Here is a 17,738-nt window from a genome sequence, read left to right on the forward strand (position 1 = left end):
TATGTAATGTACTAGCAACCAAATCCATTGCGAGAACAACTGCTAAAGGTTAAGGGAACAGACGTTTGACCCTAGGAACCAGTTCTTGTATCAAATCTAGTCAAACAGTGACCATGTGCACGACATCTCCTGAGAAACCTCAATAGTGTGTCTATCGATACAGCTATCATGCACCTACATGCAATACTGACAGCACACTTTGTCACATAATATGACATTTTTGAACATTTATTTTATAATATGCATTCAAATGTTGTCAAAATTAACTTCAGTCAAAGCTAGAACTTTTATTTCTACATAGAGAGTAAAGACCTGAACCCATGCTGAACTGGAATTGTGGGCCTACTTACTTTTGTTGTAGTGCAAAATGTCCCTGGATGTCTCCGCTTTGGATTTTGTAGGTTATGGGGTCCCTCTCCCGATCCACTGCCTTAAAAGTAAACAGAGACAGGCACAAACATAAACATATATGCTTTCTCATTTTAGGTACCGGTATGTAATATACATCAGTCAGTTCTAGTACTTTGGAAAGCACTAATGCACCATGGCATCTGAATGTAAATTAAACACTATCCTAAAAGCCCAATAAGTACTGTGACTGTGTAATAGTTGGTATGACAGCATGTACCTGCAGATTAAGAAGTGTAGCCCCAGTCCTCATAGCTTCACTGATCTCCAAGTTGTATTGTTGCCGCGGAAAACGAGGAGGGCTCTGGTTGTTTGGTGGCAAAACTTCAATGTAGACCGTAGTAATGGATGACCTAAAGGGAGAAAGAGAAAAAGAGAGGGTGAAAAGGCAAAGAAAAGAAAGGGGGTTAGGCGACTAAGACAGACAGCGAGTGTGAAGAGAAGCATCCTATAACGGGAAAAGAAATAGCAGAGGAATGTTAGGAGGGAAAGCTAGAGGATACTAAGGGGAAAGCAGTGTCAGGGAAGGTGAATGGCCCATTATTTAAGTTAAGAGTGGCTGGCCAGTGTTTGTTTCTTTGCACTTCATGCCGAGTTTGATCAATAAGAGCATGAAGTCAACAGTGTAAGTGACAAAGAAACTGGATAGTACTTTAATACAAGGTCTCTAATACAGTGTTTGAGGTTTCTATTGCGACTTGTTCAAACCCGAGTGAATGTTTCAATGATTCATTTATAAAGAACATGGGTGATGTTACATTAGGAGAAAAGACTTCTTTAATTATAATAAAAGTATTTCTACACTACGCACGCACGCACGCACACACACACACACACACACACACACACACACACACACACACACACACACACACACACAGAGTTACACAGTGTTCACTGTAGAGGCTGTTTTGTACAATTCTTTATTGTGCCCTTTATTATCAAGTATTATAAAGTATAATATGCTGTGCAGAAGTTTGTCCTTCAGGTATTTTAACCTCTCCTTTAGCTTTAGTCTGCAAGGCTTTCAGTGCATATAAACTACTAGCAAATTTACAAAGGCCAAAAAGTGAGTTCTTCTATCCAACAGTTGCAGAATGCATGACTTGTAGGCTTTTGCTCTGGTACTTATTTGTCTCAGTATGTAATACAATAGCATATTGCCTAATTGCTAGTTTGGCACACCTTCAAACAAATCATGAGTAGCTGCTTCAGTTAAATCCAAATATAGCCAGCTGCCTAACATGCTGCTGTTTTTTCCTAACTAGTGCTGCTATGGCTAACGCTAATTCTGAAATGTGCTATGAGAAAAGTACACCAGGTGTTCTTCAACAGAGACCAAGTAGCAACGTCCCCCAAGCAACAGATGGATTCATGTATACTTGGTGCTAGCATCAGTTTAGTGTGGCTAACATTGGCATTTGTTTATTTCTTTCTCCCTGTAGCATGATGTTATAAAAGAAGCAGCCTATTAGGACTAATGTAAATCAGCTATTACATGCATGTTGGCTATAGCTACATGAAAATTTTTATTTCTGGCAGTGCTGATAGACACAACTTCCAGGGTAGAATGCAGAAATGCCTAAAAACCAGCTTTCCACCTGAAGGCTACCAAATGGTGATAGCTATGGTTGTCCTGCAGAAGTCTATCTTCCTGTCTTGACCTCTTTAAACATTTTCCAGTTGATTTTATGGGCTGAGTTACTCATTTTTGTTCATACTGAATAAAAAGATTTACTCTGTTTTGTAAATCTTGTAAAATGTCACAAAATCACAAGTCATTAGTTAATGAGACTCATTCTTCTTGGTCACATCTGTTTCTTTGGCAACTTAGAAGGCAACGGTTGAAATGCTAAACTGGAGGTGTTTTAAAATGAGACTTCAGAAACTAATAGGTGATGTCACAGTAGCTAAAACCATGTATTGACCAGCTGCTTTCTAGCATGCTTGGATCTGATTGGTGACCAGCTCTTCCACTTCACAGTCTGTTTCATGCATGCAAAACATGCAAACAGCAACATAGGCAAAGACACAGACTTTACCTATGAAGACACAGAGTTCACCAAAGTAAACCATGTCTGTAAAAGCACTTAAATTTAGCTAAACATGGGTATTTTAATGAAGCTACCAAAGGGAAAGTGGCTATAGCTAAAGTGTATGCAGAACTCACTTTAACCAACCACAAGCCAAATACAGCAAAGATAAGGTGGGTGTGCAGCAATTTTTACTTAATTATTTGGAGCTCTTTCCACCACCAAACCACTTAATTTTCAGTTTGAGAGAAAATCCTGTAATTTTTCTCAGTTTGAAGAAAATGATAATGTTTGATAATTTTTGCATGAAAATACCACTATTCCACTGAAAGTAATAATAATAATAATAATAATTTTAAGTTTGTTTATTCATGCCGTCAGTTAATGCTCTTAGAAAGAAAACCAAAATAGGTGAAAATTTATATCAGCAAAAACTCGGAATTCAAAACCAGGCACGAAAATTGCAGTCTTTGCATCCCTAATGTAAACCAATTCAATTAAACCTAACTAAACTTCAACTAACCCTGCATTAAAAGACATAAAACTATAATATAAGAATCTATATCATTCTACATACCAAAAAAAGCAGATGGAAATGAATTCAATTAAGCCACACATTCAGTAAACAGAATTAAATAAACTAAATGTGGAAATGTGATTAAAATGGATGATGAAATTATAATGCCTGAATAATGTTTTTAAAAGCAAAAATAGAAAAATTTCCCAGAAACAAGTCTAAGAAATGAAAAATGGTGATAAAATGAAGATTTAAGGTCTGACAGCTTTATTTTGTAAAATGTAGTCACTTTTTTTTTTTTGCTTAATCAGCATAACACTTATTCCAAATGAACATGTCACTGTAATGACCTAAAATTGACTGCTTATTTATGGCATTATAAACAGCCTGTTGTATTCTTTTGGTATTTCAGTACTCACTGGGATGTGCTACACGATTATAGATAATTTAGTTGATTTTGCAGTGATTCTTAACATATTCAGATCCACAAGAGCTTAGGGAGACTATAGTAATGACTGCAGTGCAGGGACAAAATTCCTTTCTTCTTATATATTACCCATCACCCATAAAATAACAATGTGAGATGTACTTTACTGTTTTATTTGTATCGTTTTTTCATGGTTTCATTAGAAATTAGTTTACTGTATGTCCAGATTTGCTGAAGACGAATGTAAAGTAGTAGGTGGTTTAAACACTTGCATGAAGCACGATAATGTTTAAACAAGGTGTTATAAGTTTTAGTACATCGACAGCCATCTAATGCAAATAATCAAAGCATCTTATTGCAAACACAGGTCCCAAAACTCATTATATAAAATCACCACGGCTATTTGAAGTCCATTTAAGAATGGATAGTTTTCATCTGCACTGCGTGAGCTAGCACTGACCAAACCATCAGTGCATCAGTAAGCTTTGCACATTTTATTTTATTATAATTAATTTCTTATTAGTGTTGTGGCCCACAGCGGCAGACGGAAAATTGTTTGGATTAAATTGCAAAAACAAGTGCCACCATTCTCATAAATTACAGTCTTAAATACTAACCCTACATTAACAGGTTTGAAAAGCTTTATTACACCCATTTCCTGCTTTTAACATCAAGCTCGACCGATCATGAATTTAAGAGAAAAAGAAACTGCAGGGATTTAGCTTGTGTTTCTACTTGGTGAGAGTGCTGAGTTTCAGCAAGGGGAGAAGCGAGAGATTAACTCCACTCAAACTGGATCATCGATTGAAAACGCCAAAGAAACCCGGGTCTAAACAATAGCCCACAAAATCTGTTTACACTCACAACTATAAATAAATAAAGAACTACATGAAGGCTGGAAAATGTAAGCCACCAGAGAGACTGAGAGCCAGCATTTTATTAGCACAATTCAGGCATTATTGATGAAAACCGATTGACTGCAGATGATTCAGACATGGTTTATACTGTAACTGAGACTTATTTCGCCTTCAAGTTTGACATCCTAGAATTCGGTCACAGATATGGTTGTATATGAATGCTTCTCCTTGCAGGCACACAAACACAAAACCACAATCTGTTCTTTTAATCACCTACCTTATGTTCTTTGACACAAATTAAAAGAGAAGGCAGATGCTTAATCTCGAGAACAATGGTCGGCACACAAATTTATAAGCAACTGACCTCGCTTCAGCTTCGAGTCACCATTCAGATCGATGGGAAACACAAATAACCTGTTTAGACTTTTAAAGTTTGGTTGTCCAACAAATCATTATTCAATTAAGTGTCAAGCTATATATTTAATGTTTTTGGCATTAAATGGCAGTTCTAAGCAAAAACCCATGGACTCCTGTTTAACATTTAGGCTACCCTCAACACATTTGTTCACAAGTATGATCAAATTAGCATCAGGTTCCTGTAGACAATGTAGAATGGACTGACTACTTGTTATTTTCAATGCAAGCCAGCAATACAAACCACAAACCTCTCCCTAACCCTTTCCACTGCTCAATGAGAATGTGTGGCACATGAAATGTAATTAAGACTCAAAGTTTTCCAAAGCTTCAATACCCAATGCATTCATGTTTGCACCTATACAGTACCATGATGATGAATTTCAGATCATCAAACTAATTTCAATATTAGAAAAAGACAACCCGAGTAAATACAAAATGTCGTTTTTAAATCATTTTATTTATAAATAGTGACAAATTATGGAAACCTACCTGACCCTTTGTAAAAAAGTAACCCCAAGCTGATAAACAGCTGATAAACAAAGTCATTGACATCTATCATTCTAGAAGGGGATAACCCAAAGGCGTGCCATTATCTACAAACGGAGAAAACTTGGAACAGTGATGAACCTACCTTAAAAATTCCCTCAAATCACATTAACAACCCACTCAGGAGGTCACAAAAGACCCCAGAATGATATCTACAGAACAAACAGGCTGCTTTGCAGATTCAGGCCCTGGATAACTTGTAATTGATGGAATTGTGAATTCTGCTCTCAAAAATTGAAAGTTTTTGGAGTGCCCTAGTCAATGCCCAGACTTAAATCAGATTGAGATGCTGACCTTAAACAGGCCTTTCATGAAAATCATCCAATGTGGTTGAATTAAAATATTTCGGCAAAGAAGACTAGGCTACAATTCCTGTGATCCAGTGATGCGAGAGACTCATTAGCAGTTATTGCATATGGCTTGATTGTAGTTCCAGTTATTAGGTTAGGCAGGTTTGGATAATCTTTTTTTTTAATTAATAAAGTGCATTTCATATTTTCTCTGGTTATCTTTGTCTAACATGAAAATTGTTTGATGATCTGAAACTGACGATCTTCTTGGTGTATGTCCTAGTATAGTATTAATCTTGACATAAACAGGTAAACTCCAGGGCTGGAAAACCTTGAAGCAGAAGTGTCAAAAACTCTTGTTTCTTAAAGCTGTCTTCAAACGTCTCCATAGAAAAGTTAAGAGCATTAAAAAACATTGCAGCCTGGTAGATATAGTCTTGACCTCCCTTTTCATGCTAACTGCATGGGGCTGAATTTTTAAATGCTTACCTGACTGAATTGCTAAAAGCCAAGGATAATCTTTGACTAAAAGGCAATTAATACTGGTGGTTATAGCTGTTGGCTTTTTTCACCTCAGCTAATTAAAATTACTGAACTGGACCTTTTGATTGTGTATATGGCGTTGGTGCCTTTTGATGCAAATTAATTTATCAGCTAAATGTAAAAAAACCGCATACACATCACATTCAAAGGTCTCTGCTTCAGTTTCAGTGAGTGAATTTTTAGTATTCTTTTTTTCATCTTACTTAGCACTAATTAGCAAATATTGATGTCTGGGTGATGCACATATACAGTCAATGCACCTTGTTAACTAAGCTTGCTAGCTGTAGTTGATAAGTCACATCACTTGTGCTCCCTTTCATAATTCACTACATGACACGTAAGGTACAGTAAAAATGATCTCTTTTTTGCAAATTCACTTTTTATCTAACATCTTCATCTGTGTTATCTTCTCTCTTGTGGTGATTTATTTCATTATTAAAAGTTCCAGACGCCTAACGCGATACTTTAAAAAATGCTCTCTTTTGTTTTTGTTAGCTGCCATCATAATGAGGACACAGCTCATTCTGAGTCCAGATTTATAGTTTTAACAAATCTGTAGCACAGAGAGATATTGATTTGTCAGGTTACATTTTCAGCTGAGATAAACGGGGGTCTGGGGAAATTTGGGGACAATCTCCATGCCAATCACTGGAACCACCTCAATCTGCAGAAGTTCACATTCTATATTGATTTGGCAGCTTCATGGCTAGAAGGATAAAAAAGGATTCTAGTTTTGGAATGACTGAGAAATATTGCTCCAGAAAAGCAATGTGGCATGCAAGCCATACATTATTCTTGCTCTACACATTAGATACTATCAGTCTTGCTGAATTAATGTATTAGAGTTGGTAGGTTGATTCAGAGTAAATGTGAGGGCAGTAAGCAGGTCAGAAAATGCAAAAAACTTTAATGCTTTATAAAGTACCTGAACTTTGGAAGCTTGAGATGAAAGGCATTGCACGTTTTATTTTTTACATTATTTACATTTACATTAGCTTCCCAAAATGCAATCAGAAATGTAACTACTGTTTGACGTTAATAGTAAAACACAAAGCACAAGGGCACAACAATGTCTGATATCCAGAGGTAACCCATATGGTCTGGATATTTCTGATGTTTCTGTCTGGTAAATTTAACATTGTGAAAGTGTTATGGCAGTAACCTCTATGATTTATTGTCTAAGTAAAAATTAAGTTACTTCATCCAATCAGCGCAATTTCTCCAATGCATAGCAACCAAAATCACAAAACGGCCAACTGCAATTTAGGAAATGTATTCTTAAATAATTTCTTTACGCTAAAACCAAGCAAAGGTTGCGTTACAATTATGTAACATGTCTGTGACAGGTCAGGCTAATAAGACGCGAGCTAAAGTTAATTTCTTCCTTCCAACTGTTTTGGAAGTCTTTCTTCAGAGTTTATTAGATACTGTACCTTCAGTATGAGACAAAATGAGAGAACTGTGTGTATTTAAACATGTGGCACAATACATTTTTTGCCATTTATATGAAATTTATCAATTGATCTGTCTGAGATGCAGGTTTCCCATAGTCACAGTTGAAATCTTCAGTTAAAAATTCGCAAGCTAAAGTTTAATATTTGCATTTGAGTGTTCATTTCCCAAACTACATGTACAATATTACCTCTAATCAAAATGTCAACTATCAAAATACATTATTTATTTATTAATGAAGCTCTTACCTTATACATCATAAGTGAGCTGAGCTGCACTGTATTCTCAAATCTTGCACAAGCACCAGCACATACGTTTGCATACATAATAGTACATGAGCACAGTGCGTTATTCTGTCAGAGCTGTGGGAATATCTGAATGAAATTTAGGTGCAGATACTTTATTTGGAGTGACACTACACTACTGATGCTGCACACTGCTGATACACAGACCTTACCATATGCAAAAATGTTCATTTTACACCTTCCAGCATTTTAACCACGTCTCAGGGGAGCTGATTGAATACAGGTGCATTTTTGTCAGGTTTCTAAAGAGAGCAGAAGTCTCCACCTGTGCCCACTGACAGTTCAAATTAAATGTCCAAGTATTCAATCACATCCTCAAATGTATTTTATAATCAGAAATTCAGATATATCTCCCACTGACCTGCTCATCTTACATCAATTTAAAAAGACTGACTTCCTGTTATAGCAGCCTGCCTAACAAGTGATAATCACCTGGGTATTGCCCTGTTCTTTTTCCTCAAGCGGTGTGTAAAGGAAAAAAAAAAAAAAAGAGTCTTGATTAAATGTTTCCCCATGTTTGCACCCAAGTGTTGCTTTTGTTCTGTGCTTCTCATTTGTAAAGCAGGGACTCGGCTTGTTTGTCCTTTCTACAAGGACACACAGTGTTAATTTGTCCTTTTGCTGCGCTATTCCCAAGTGCAGAATACAAAGAACAACACCCATTGAGTATCAGAAAGCTGTGTGGTGATGTAGATCAGCGAGTATGACTTTTGTTTTCATTGATGCCAATTACTCTGATGCTTTTGTGCAGTCTTCTTTATGGTGTTCCTCTATCTGATGATATACAACAAGACAAGAAAACAAACAAAAAAACAAAACTAAGTGGAACACAAAAAGAAGGATGACGTACATCAAAAAGTCTAAGCGTAAGTCTAACTGTTATACACAAAAGCTCATGGCTTGCTCCCAGTGAGTCTCTTTTGTTTCTTGCGTCAAGTTGCAGCATGGAGCGGCACAAAACACTCAAAAAAATCAAACTCTCCGAGAGTGCAGCTGCTACATCAATGTGTGTTCCAGTGGGTGAGTGGTTCAATGGTTGGATTTGCTTCTGTTCTCAAATATTGTACGGTAACTGCTTGAAACTAAAATTTCACATCTCTGCCAGACTATAGCTACGCAAATCAATACTTACAAAGAGTTTAAAATGTATTAGGAGCAGCTGCCTTTTCCATTTAATAAAGCTGGTTGGAGAACGGCAGGGAATTGTGATTTGCTTAAAGTTATGGTCCTTACTGATTCAATTAATGATGTAGAGATGCAGAGCAGGAAACAGGATAGAAGAAAATATTTAAAAAGCCGTGTTCCCAAGTCTGTCCGTACCCCTCGAAGGCAACAGACCATAGTGCACTACATTTGCTTTCTACCTCTCTCTGTGGTATTTCAGATGCCACGTATGTCAGTATTTGTTAAAATCGTTCCTTTTTGGAGTCAGAGACAGTATAATTTTCTCTCTGCTCTCAAGAAGAGGGTGTCTTGAGGCACCCTTTTATTCTGCATTGTTTCTTCCCCCCCCTCACACTCACACTATCCATTTTCTTGTTTCAGACTCCTTTTCAGCTCTATTCCGATTTAAAACTATAATTTAAGATATATATATTTCTAAGAATGAAAACAACTTCTCTGAAAATGGCGAACAGAAAGAGTGACAGGAGAGGGGTAACAAAGTGGGAAGCGACAGACAGAGATGTGCCGTGTCTGACGATGAGTGTGGACGCTCCGGAAATCTGATGACCTTTTGAGTTTCATCACCAGACAGAAAGAAAATACCCGGCGAATCACAAAGTGAGAAACCCCTACCTTCGGTGGGGTTCAGGCCCGTTGTCCATGGCTTCTACGGTCAACGCATAGCTCTGCCCAACACTTAGCTGCACGCCTGGTGCCACAGTGATGATCCCACTGCTGTGGAAATAGTTACATTTATCTGATTATAAATACTTATCACACTTTCATAGTGGATTTTCTAACTTTACCTGAGCTATTCAAGAAAATCACCAACATAACTTCCATTATGCTATTATTTCTAACATGCATAGTTTGCAAAAGCCTGACAATTTAACTACTACATTTATTTGTATTCTCGATCCAATGTCTAAAGCACTTATACCAAGCAACATCTTAAGCAGGAGTTCTATCCACTGCAATGCTGTGTTGGTTTGCTGGCAACCTTAAGGCCACAATAAATCCCAAGTGACTCATTGTCATTGTTAGGCCTATATAATTTTTTTTATTTCCGCATAGATTGGTGCGGGCGAGCGGTTTCACCTTTTTAGAGCCTTTATGTTTAGCTGAGCGATTAATGGTTACTGCTAGAGATTTCACTCTTCAAAATTGCAACAAAATAGCAAAGAAGCATATTCCCTCAATGCTAAAAAGTAAATAAAACAAAAACAATGCCACTCATCAATTTACCTGTTGCCTATGACAAAGTGTCCTTGGTGACCAGCCAAAATCCGATACGTGATGAGACCGTTTTGACCTGCATCGGAGTCAAATGCTGACAGCTAGGAAAAGACGCATACACACACACACACATACACACACGCACACACACACACACACACACACACACACACACACACACACACACACACACACACACACACACACACACACACTCACAAATGTGATTCATGTCCAAACACTCACAACATGCTCCAAGAAAAGCTTTAACGAATCATGCTGCTAAAGCTGCCACAGACTAGATGTGTTATTAACCTGTATGCGTTCGACAGTGTGTACCTGTAACACGGCTTCTCCAGGCATCATGTCGATAAACAGGTTCACATTATAGGAAACGTTAGGAAAGGTTGGAGTGTTGTCATTAGCATCCAACACTGTTATGGCCACGGTAACTGCAGTGCTCTCCTGGACACCGTCTGATGCTACAAGCTGAGACAAAGGCAGAAAAAGAAACAGTTAACAAAGCAAAGAGCCAAAGTGTTCCTTCTTTTAAAAAAAACACAGTCTTGATTTTGAGAGGCCTGCTGATGAGAAGGCGGGTGGACTATGCACTGAATCTGTGCTTGACATCTTGAGTTTCCTTAACTTTGTATTTCTCTTAAAAAAAATTAAGGTGTAGGATTCTTTTGATAACAAGAATAATAATAACGTTATTTTTAAATGACGTTACTTCATTAGTTTTATCTTGAAATACTGAGTTGGACCCCCTTTTTTGTCTTAAGTACAATTCATTGCACAGAATCACCAAGGTGTTGGAAATATTAAGCATAGACTTTGGTCATTGAGGTGATAGCATCACACGGTTGCTCCAGATCTTTGGGTTCCACCACAACCCAAAGGTGCTCTATTGCATTGAAAACGGGTGACTGTGGAGGGCACAGTGAACTCATTATCATGTTCAAGAAACCAGTTTGAAATCATCTGAGCTTTGTGACACAGAATATACGTTAAAAAATCGGTACACCGTGGTCATAGAGGGATGGACGTGATCAGCAACGAAACGCAGGTGTTTAAACTACGCTCAGTTGGTGCTATTGGGTCCAAAATTCTGCTGGGGAAAAAATATATATCTCCCACACTACTACACCACCCCCACCAGCGTGAACCGTTGATACAAGGCAGGATGGATCCATGCTGTTTATGCCATATACCCTAAGCCAAGTTGGATGAGTTGTAGCCTCAGTTTCCCTAAGTGTCCCTAACTGAAAGGAGTGACACCTGGAGTGGTCTTCTTCTGCTGTAGACACTGTGCTTCAAAATTTAGCATTCAACAGAAGTTTGCAAAATACTCAATTTTCATTTCTATTCTATTCCATTCGGATGCTGTCTGATTAGAAATATGCATTAACAAGCAAAGAGATGTACCCAATAAAGAGAGTGTAGTTACAAGATGCTTCACAGTATTTACCAAAAGAAGGGACATTAAAGAATTACAAAATCTGTGTACAGAAAGGAAAATAATGGAAACTGTGGAAACTCTTTAATCAGTGCTGGCTGTCTCTAATTTAACCTACACGCAAGAGTACTCCCGGTAACTATCGCCATTTATAATGCATACATTTATTTAAAAATGCATATAAATAAGAAATAGCATTAACAGTGAGAGTTATGCTTAGTCAACCTCGTATAAAGAAGACTGAAAGGATACTGTACAATAAAGGTGAAGCTGGCTGGCTTTTGCTTACTATCAAGTGAGCAGTAATGTTTTTCTGAAAGCAAACTGCTGAGCTCCTCTAAGTAGAGCCTGTTCTTTATTATTGTGTTTTGCACCCTGCCACTTTAAAACATCAGTTTTTGTGGCTTCATAGGTACAAACACGAAAAAAGCTCAACTCGACATGAGAGAAATGTCGAAAACTGATTGTCGTTCAAGTCTTAGGAGCTCGATTAACTTAGATAAAATTAATCACGTTAAGTATGTTGTTTGTTTTTAAATCAACTTTAATGTCACAAGCATGTTTTTAGTCTCCCCTGTCCTTTAGTTCATGCTCTGAGATGTTCAAAGCATTCAAAAGTCAATTAAAGCGCTTCACATCCATGACAAATTTTGTTTATGACCGTGCCTGGTTTCATCTTTTTTTCCCCCAATGTCCCTCCACTCGCCCATAAATGAGTCAGTAGCAGAAAAATTCAAGCGAAAATGTGCATTTCAGCCATGTTTTAGAAATCATTCAAAGCGAATATCGGCAGGAAAGAAGTTTCTTCGCTGATACCAATCTTCTCCACAAGCTCATCTGCCAAGAAGCTGATTCACTCCTTCAAATGAAAATCACCCACCATTTCTCATATCTCTCTCTGCCTTGAGTTTAATTTCTCCTCCAAGGCTTCATGATGATTACTGTACACCTCTGCCTTTAAATCAATACACCAGGCCTTCTGCTTTTTCCATCTTTAACTCCCAAATTGCTGAATACACACTCAAGGACACATAGAGCCGCATACAGTCCCACACGTGCACACACACACACACAAACACACACTGCCAGAGTTACCAGCCTGAGCTTGTCAGATAACAGCTGCTGTGTGAAGTAACAATGCAGTACATCATATACTGAGATACATTTTGATACTCTGCTTGACATTGGGCAGCTTACATGCGCCCTACCAATGAAGACGCTGCTGGATTAGATTCCACTGATAAATAAAATTAAAAAAAAACAAGGAGGGGAAAATGAAGAAAACGCACCAGGTAGACAGAAAAAATAGGGAAAGATGTGGACACAGAAGGACTGTAATCACTGTAATTAGTCTTGTTTGCTACATTCATTTCTACAGTAAGCAACAAAGGCATTAATTACTAGTGACAGTATAATAATTAATACTGTCATTTAAAACTCATTTTTTAGAAGCACTGTTAGGACAGAAAATCAAATCAACTTTTAAAAACATATGAAGGTTGAAGAAATTCCTTCCATGTTTGCCCTTTTCCTTCTCCTTCTCATGATTTTCTTACTTCAGGCCTCTCTATATGCCTCCCTCCACAGTCGGTGTGTTGTTTGTGTTCTCTGTAACCCTCTGCCCTCTTCTTTCTAATCTGCTTTTTTTGTGTGTGTGCTTCACCTGTACTCACATCCTCTGCATTTTCTCCACTCCTCACTTTATCTCGCTTCTCTCGCCTTACTGCTAAAATGGCTTAAATTCAGGCTCAAGCATAGGTTAAGAAACCCAAGCATATTTTTATTTTTCTGCGTATTCCTCTGGTGTCATTTTATTTCCATTTTTCACTTCTTTTCGTGAGATTTTTTTATTTGTTTTTCCCAAGATCCCTGCTTTTATCTGACTTTGAAGGGGAGTTATTCAAATGCATTCAGACACTTATCTATCGCTTTTCCCCTCACATGCAAACACTTTGTGTAGTGCACACAGACATCAAGCCCATAGAGTACCGTGAATGTGTAGGAGTCTTGTGTCTCTCTGTCGACAGGCTGCACCAGAGTGAGGTATCTTTTGATTCCAGTAGCAGATACAGAGAAAACATGAGAATAGCTGTCCAGTGAGAATTGAAGCTGCGGATCCCGTGTCTGTTGAAGAGAGACATAACAACATTACAACATTTAACTTTTTGTTTTTACCCTTAAATCCTCTGCTGGGGGATCGCTTGCACTCAGATACCGTTCCCTCATGTCTCACTATCATCTACATTAATTACTATACATGCAAACCTGTAGTGAAGTGGGTACACTGGATTGGTTAAAAAAAAAAAATACACAGAGTTTCTGGCCAAGATGATAATTGATGGGCAAAAGTAGGCAAGAGCCAGCTTTCAAACTGTGTTTCTCTGAAATAATTATATTTAAACATTACAAAGCTGAATATATCAGTGGCAAAACACAGTGAATCCACACGCTTCATAAGCAAAACAGCTGTGAACAAAGAAGTGCTTGGACAAGAGATGGTTAAGAATATGAATGAAAAACATCCCTTGTGTTTTCTTGACATAACAATTTCTAAGAAGAGGGCTCAATCGGTGTGTGTCTGGGTGCTATACTCAGTGATGGAGAGGCAATCCTCATCCAAGCCCTCCTCTGACATTACCTACACAGTCATCTCTTCTGTGTGTGTGTGTCTGTTTGTGTGTGTATGTGCGCATGAGGGAGAGAGAGAGAGGGGAGCTCTCATTCCAGATAAGGCTGGCTCAGCAGGGTAGGGTGGGGTGGGGTGGGGGGTGGGGGGGGAGCTGATAATGCTGTCGATGTAGCCGGTGTGGATATTGAGTCATAAATAAGCATGCACGTACACACAGTAGCACAGTTACAGGCGCACACAGATACTTGCATTTGTATGCGCACACACATAAATAAAAGTGATGGATGTCACATAAAAGCAATTAGGACTAATCATCATTGTTGGTGCTTAATGCTGGAGGAAAGGCCAGGGTTAGCAATATTAAAAATAACTCAATGTATATCACTTGACACACACATACACAGTCCCGGGAACACACACAAATGCACACATTATGCTCTCTAAGCCCATTCCAAGCTGTTGGGGTCTTTTAGAAAGCAGCGAACCAAAGCTTGTTTTTGTCAAAATGCCTATGCTACATCTTAAACAAACTAAGCTCCTGGGAATGCATCGGCGATAACAATGTTGCAGCACTGTAAATATCTTACATTACCAAGAGGCAATTTAAGAGGGAAATGGTTTTACTATCCAGATTCAGAGGGAAATTAGATAGGGCACTTCACACACTGCAAGCAAGGCACAAAGTCGAGATTCGGCAGAGCTTGAAAGAGGGCGGCGAAAATGGACACTTGAATAGACCAATCCCTCATTTCTGTATGGTATGATTAAATACTGTCACCATGCTTCTAGCTTTGTTTACATGATGGTTTAATTTTGTTTCTAGGCAAGAGCTGGTTTATTTACATGAGAGCAGGATTTTATATCAGTAAGGTAAAGAGATACAAAGTGCTTCTAACAGCTGACCAGAAGATAGACCCATGCCCTGATTGTTTAGTCATAGCTTTGGTAGACCTGTCAAGATCTAGATTTTGCGATATGTTCTACATAGCCCCGCCAGCAGCAAGGCATCTGAAGGTAATATACACTCACCAACACTTTATTAGTACAACTTGCTAGTACAGTGCCAAAATCTATTTTTTCTTTTAGGACTTCCTTACTACTTTGCGCTGGAAACATTTCTTTGAGAGTTCAGTACATATTGACATGTTAGAATCATTCACATTCTCTCGTGCTCTACTGGGTTGAGATCCGACGACTGTAAAGGCCATTTGAATACAGCGAGCTCATTGCCATGTTCAAAAAACCATTCACCAAGTTGAGCTGTTTGATATGACGAGTTAAACTGTTGGAAGCAGCCATCACAAGATTGGTCAATGGGTCATGAAGGGCTAGACATGGTCTGTAACAATCCTCAGGTAGGCTGTGGCATTTAAATGATGCACAGTGGGATGTGCCATGAAAATATACCACCACATCATTATATACCCCCATATCTTTCCTGAACAGCTGATCTAAGGCAGGATGGATACATGCTACAATGTTGCTTAATCAAAATTCTAATCCTACAATCTCAACATTGCAGCACACCTGGCAATGTTTTTCCAATCTTCCATTTTCCAATTTTGGTGATTAGAATTCACCCATATGAATTGTACCCTTAGTTTCCTGTTCTTAGCTGACAGAAGTGGTCCTCTGCTTCAAGTTCAAGAGATGCTCTTCTGCAGACCTTGGTTGTAAAGAGTGGTTACCTGATTTTTTGTTGCTTTTCTATCAACTTAAAGCAGTCCGGCCATTCCCCTCTAATCTCTGGCATCAACAAAGTATACTTGCTCAGAGAACTGCTGCTCACTGGATTTTTTCCTGTTTTTTGGAACATTCTCTGTAAACTCTAGAGATAGTAGCGTGGGGAATTGTCAGTTAACAGTTTCTAAAATATACAGATCAGCCTGTTTGGTACCAACAACCATCCCATATTCAAAGACCCTTAAATCACCTTTCCTTTTGTCTGAAAAAAGATGTATTAGTCGTAAGTAGACTTGTAGTCAAGACCGCCTAATCCGAGACCAAGACAAGACCAAGACCAGAGGGTATCGAGACCAAGACAAGACCAAGACCAGAGGGTATCGAGACCAAGACAAGACCAAGACCAAGACCAAGTCGAGACGAGACCAAGACCGAGACCAAGTTGAGGCGAGACCAAGACCGAGACCAAGACCGGGACAAAAAAGACTAACTTTTGTGTGCTTTTGAGGGCTGACATGATGGTACTGACTGGCCCCAAAGTCATCTGACAAAACAGCGATCACCTCCAAAAACTGTCTAAAGAATGGGAAATATGTAACTGGTTTCAGTTATACTTTATATATAGATAAAATTGTAACATCAAACTGAAGATTATAATCCACAATGTGGAGGGATTTGAGCATGGCTGAGCCACTGTGTGTCGCTGTGTGACAGCTGAGCAGCGAAAGGAAATTAATTGAGGAGCTGCGGCTCTCGCTCAATGGGAGTCGACTATTCTGATTCACTACAAAGCACTCTCTAAGCACGGCTCTTAGAGCTAAAGCTTTTGCGCATGATACATTATTGAACGTTACACTGTGTGTCATGGATACTGTTGACTCCAAATCTCCCGACCACTATGTTGATCTGAGACAGCAAGACCGAGACAGCGAGACCAAGATAAGACCGAGACCAAAGTCCGTCGAGATCAAGACAAGACCAAGACCACGTAAAAGTGGTCTCAAGACCGGTCTCGAGACCAAGACCGGTCTCGAGACATCCAACTCTAGTCGTAAGTTATTAAAATATGTGCTTTTGTGGTCCTATGTAAGCTGCTAATCATGTCTGGCTAACCTGTCACTCAGTTTCCCTCTCTTTTTTGTTATTTAACAATGTTGCTGAAAACATGAGATAGAGCGAAGAACAGAGAGTGTTTTCAATCAGCAATATTAGCTTAATATGTAAGCTAGCACCTGATAAAACAAAATTGTAAAAATAAAATAAAATATCTGCTAGCTTAAGCTGTTATTTTCAATCCCCTGTGTGAAAAGTAGGCAATTAGATAACAGGCCTTTTGTCTGCCTGTTATCAAGGATGTGCCTTTCAGCAGTTGTATTATTTACAACAAGTAAATCAGTAGGATAGCAAAGAGCTTGACAGGCCTACAGAGGTAAATGATCTCTAATACAACAGGAAGTAAAAGGCTAATGGTCTGTTTTCATCTAGTATAGTAAACTTTAACATCACAACACCAATGAGCATTAACATAAGTGAGTCATGTGTCTGTTGTTAGAAGCACAGTCCTTGTTAACACCACTCAGAACTCTGAAGGTCAAGATAGAAGGAAAGCACCGAGCTGATACCTACAGGCGTCTTATTGAGTGCCAGCTATAAAAGAAGTAGATTCAACAGATCAAAATGTTGTAAGAGTTTTTACACATACTAAAAAATCCAAACCATTTTAAAACAGCTGCGTCGTTCTGGTTTTACAAGAACATTTTCATTCTTCACTCTGT

At 38.5% G+C, this 17,738-nt stretch overlaps 1 protein-coding gene across 1 annotated transcript in view; it reads right to left on the reverse strand.

The window, feature by feature from the left end:
* LOC113019379 (protocadherin-15-like) overlaps positions 1-17,738 on the reverse strand; it is a 229,357-nt gene that overhangs the window by 120,763 nt on the left and 90,856 nt on the right. Inside the window, exons 13-18 of the mRNA XM_080305485.1 lie at positions 13,641-13,775; positions 10,535-10,684; positions 10,205-10,296; positions 9,593-9,694; positions 629-761; positions 351-430 (exon numbers count right to left, since the gene is read on the reverse strand). Of these exons, the coding sequence (XP_080161611.1) occupies positions 351-430; positions 629-761; positions 9,593-9,694; positions 10,205-10,296; positions 10,535-10,684; positions 13,641-13,775 (692 nt within the window). The remainder of the gene's footprint in view (positions 1-350; positions 431-628; positions 762-9,592; positions 9,695-10,204; positions 10,297-10,534; positions 10,685-13,640; positions 13,776-17,738) is intronic.

This window comes from Astatotilapia calliptera, chromosome 8 (assembly GCF_964374335.1).
Source record: "Astatotilapia calliptera chromosome 8, fAstCal68.1, whole genome shotgun sequence".
NCBI lineage: Eukaryota > Metazoa > Chordata > Actinopteri > Cichliformes > Cichlidae > Astatotilapia > Astatotilapia calliptera.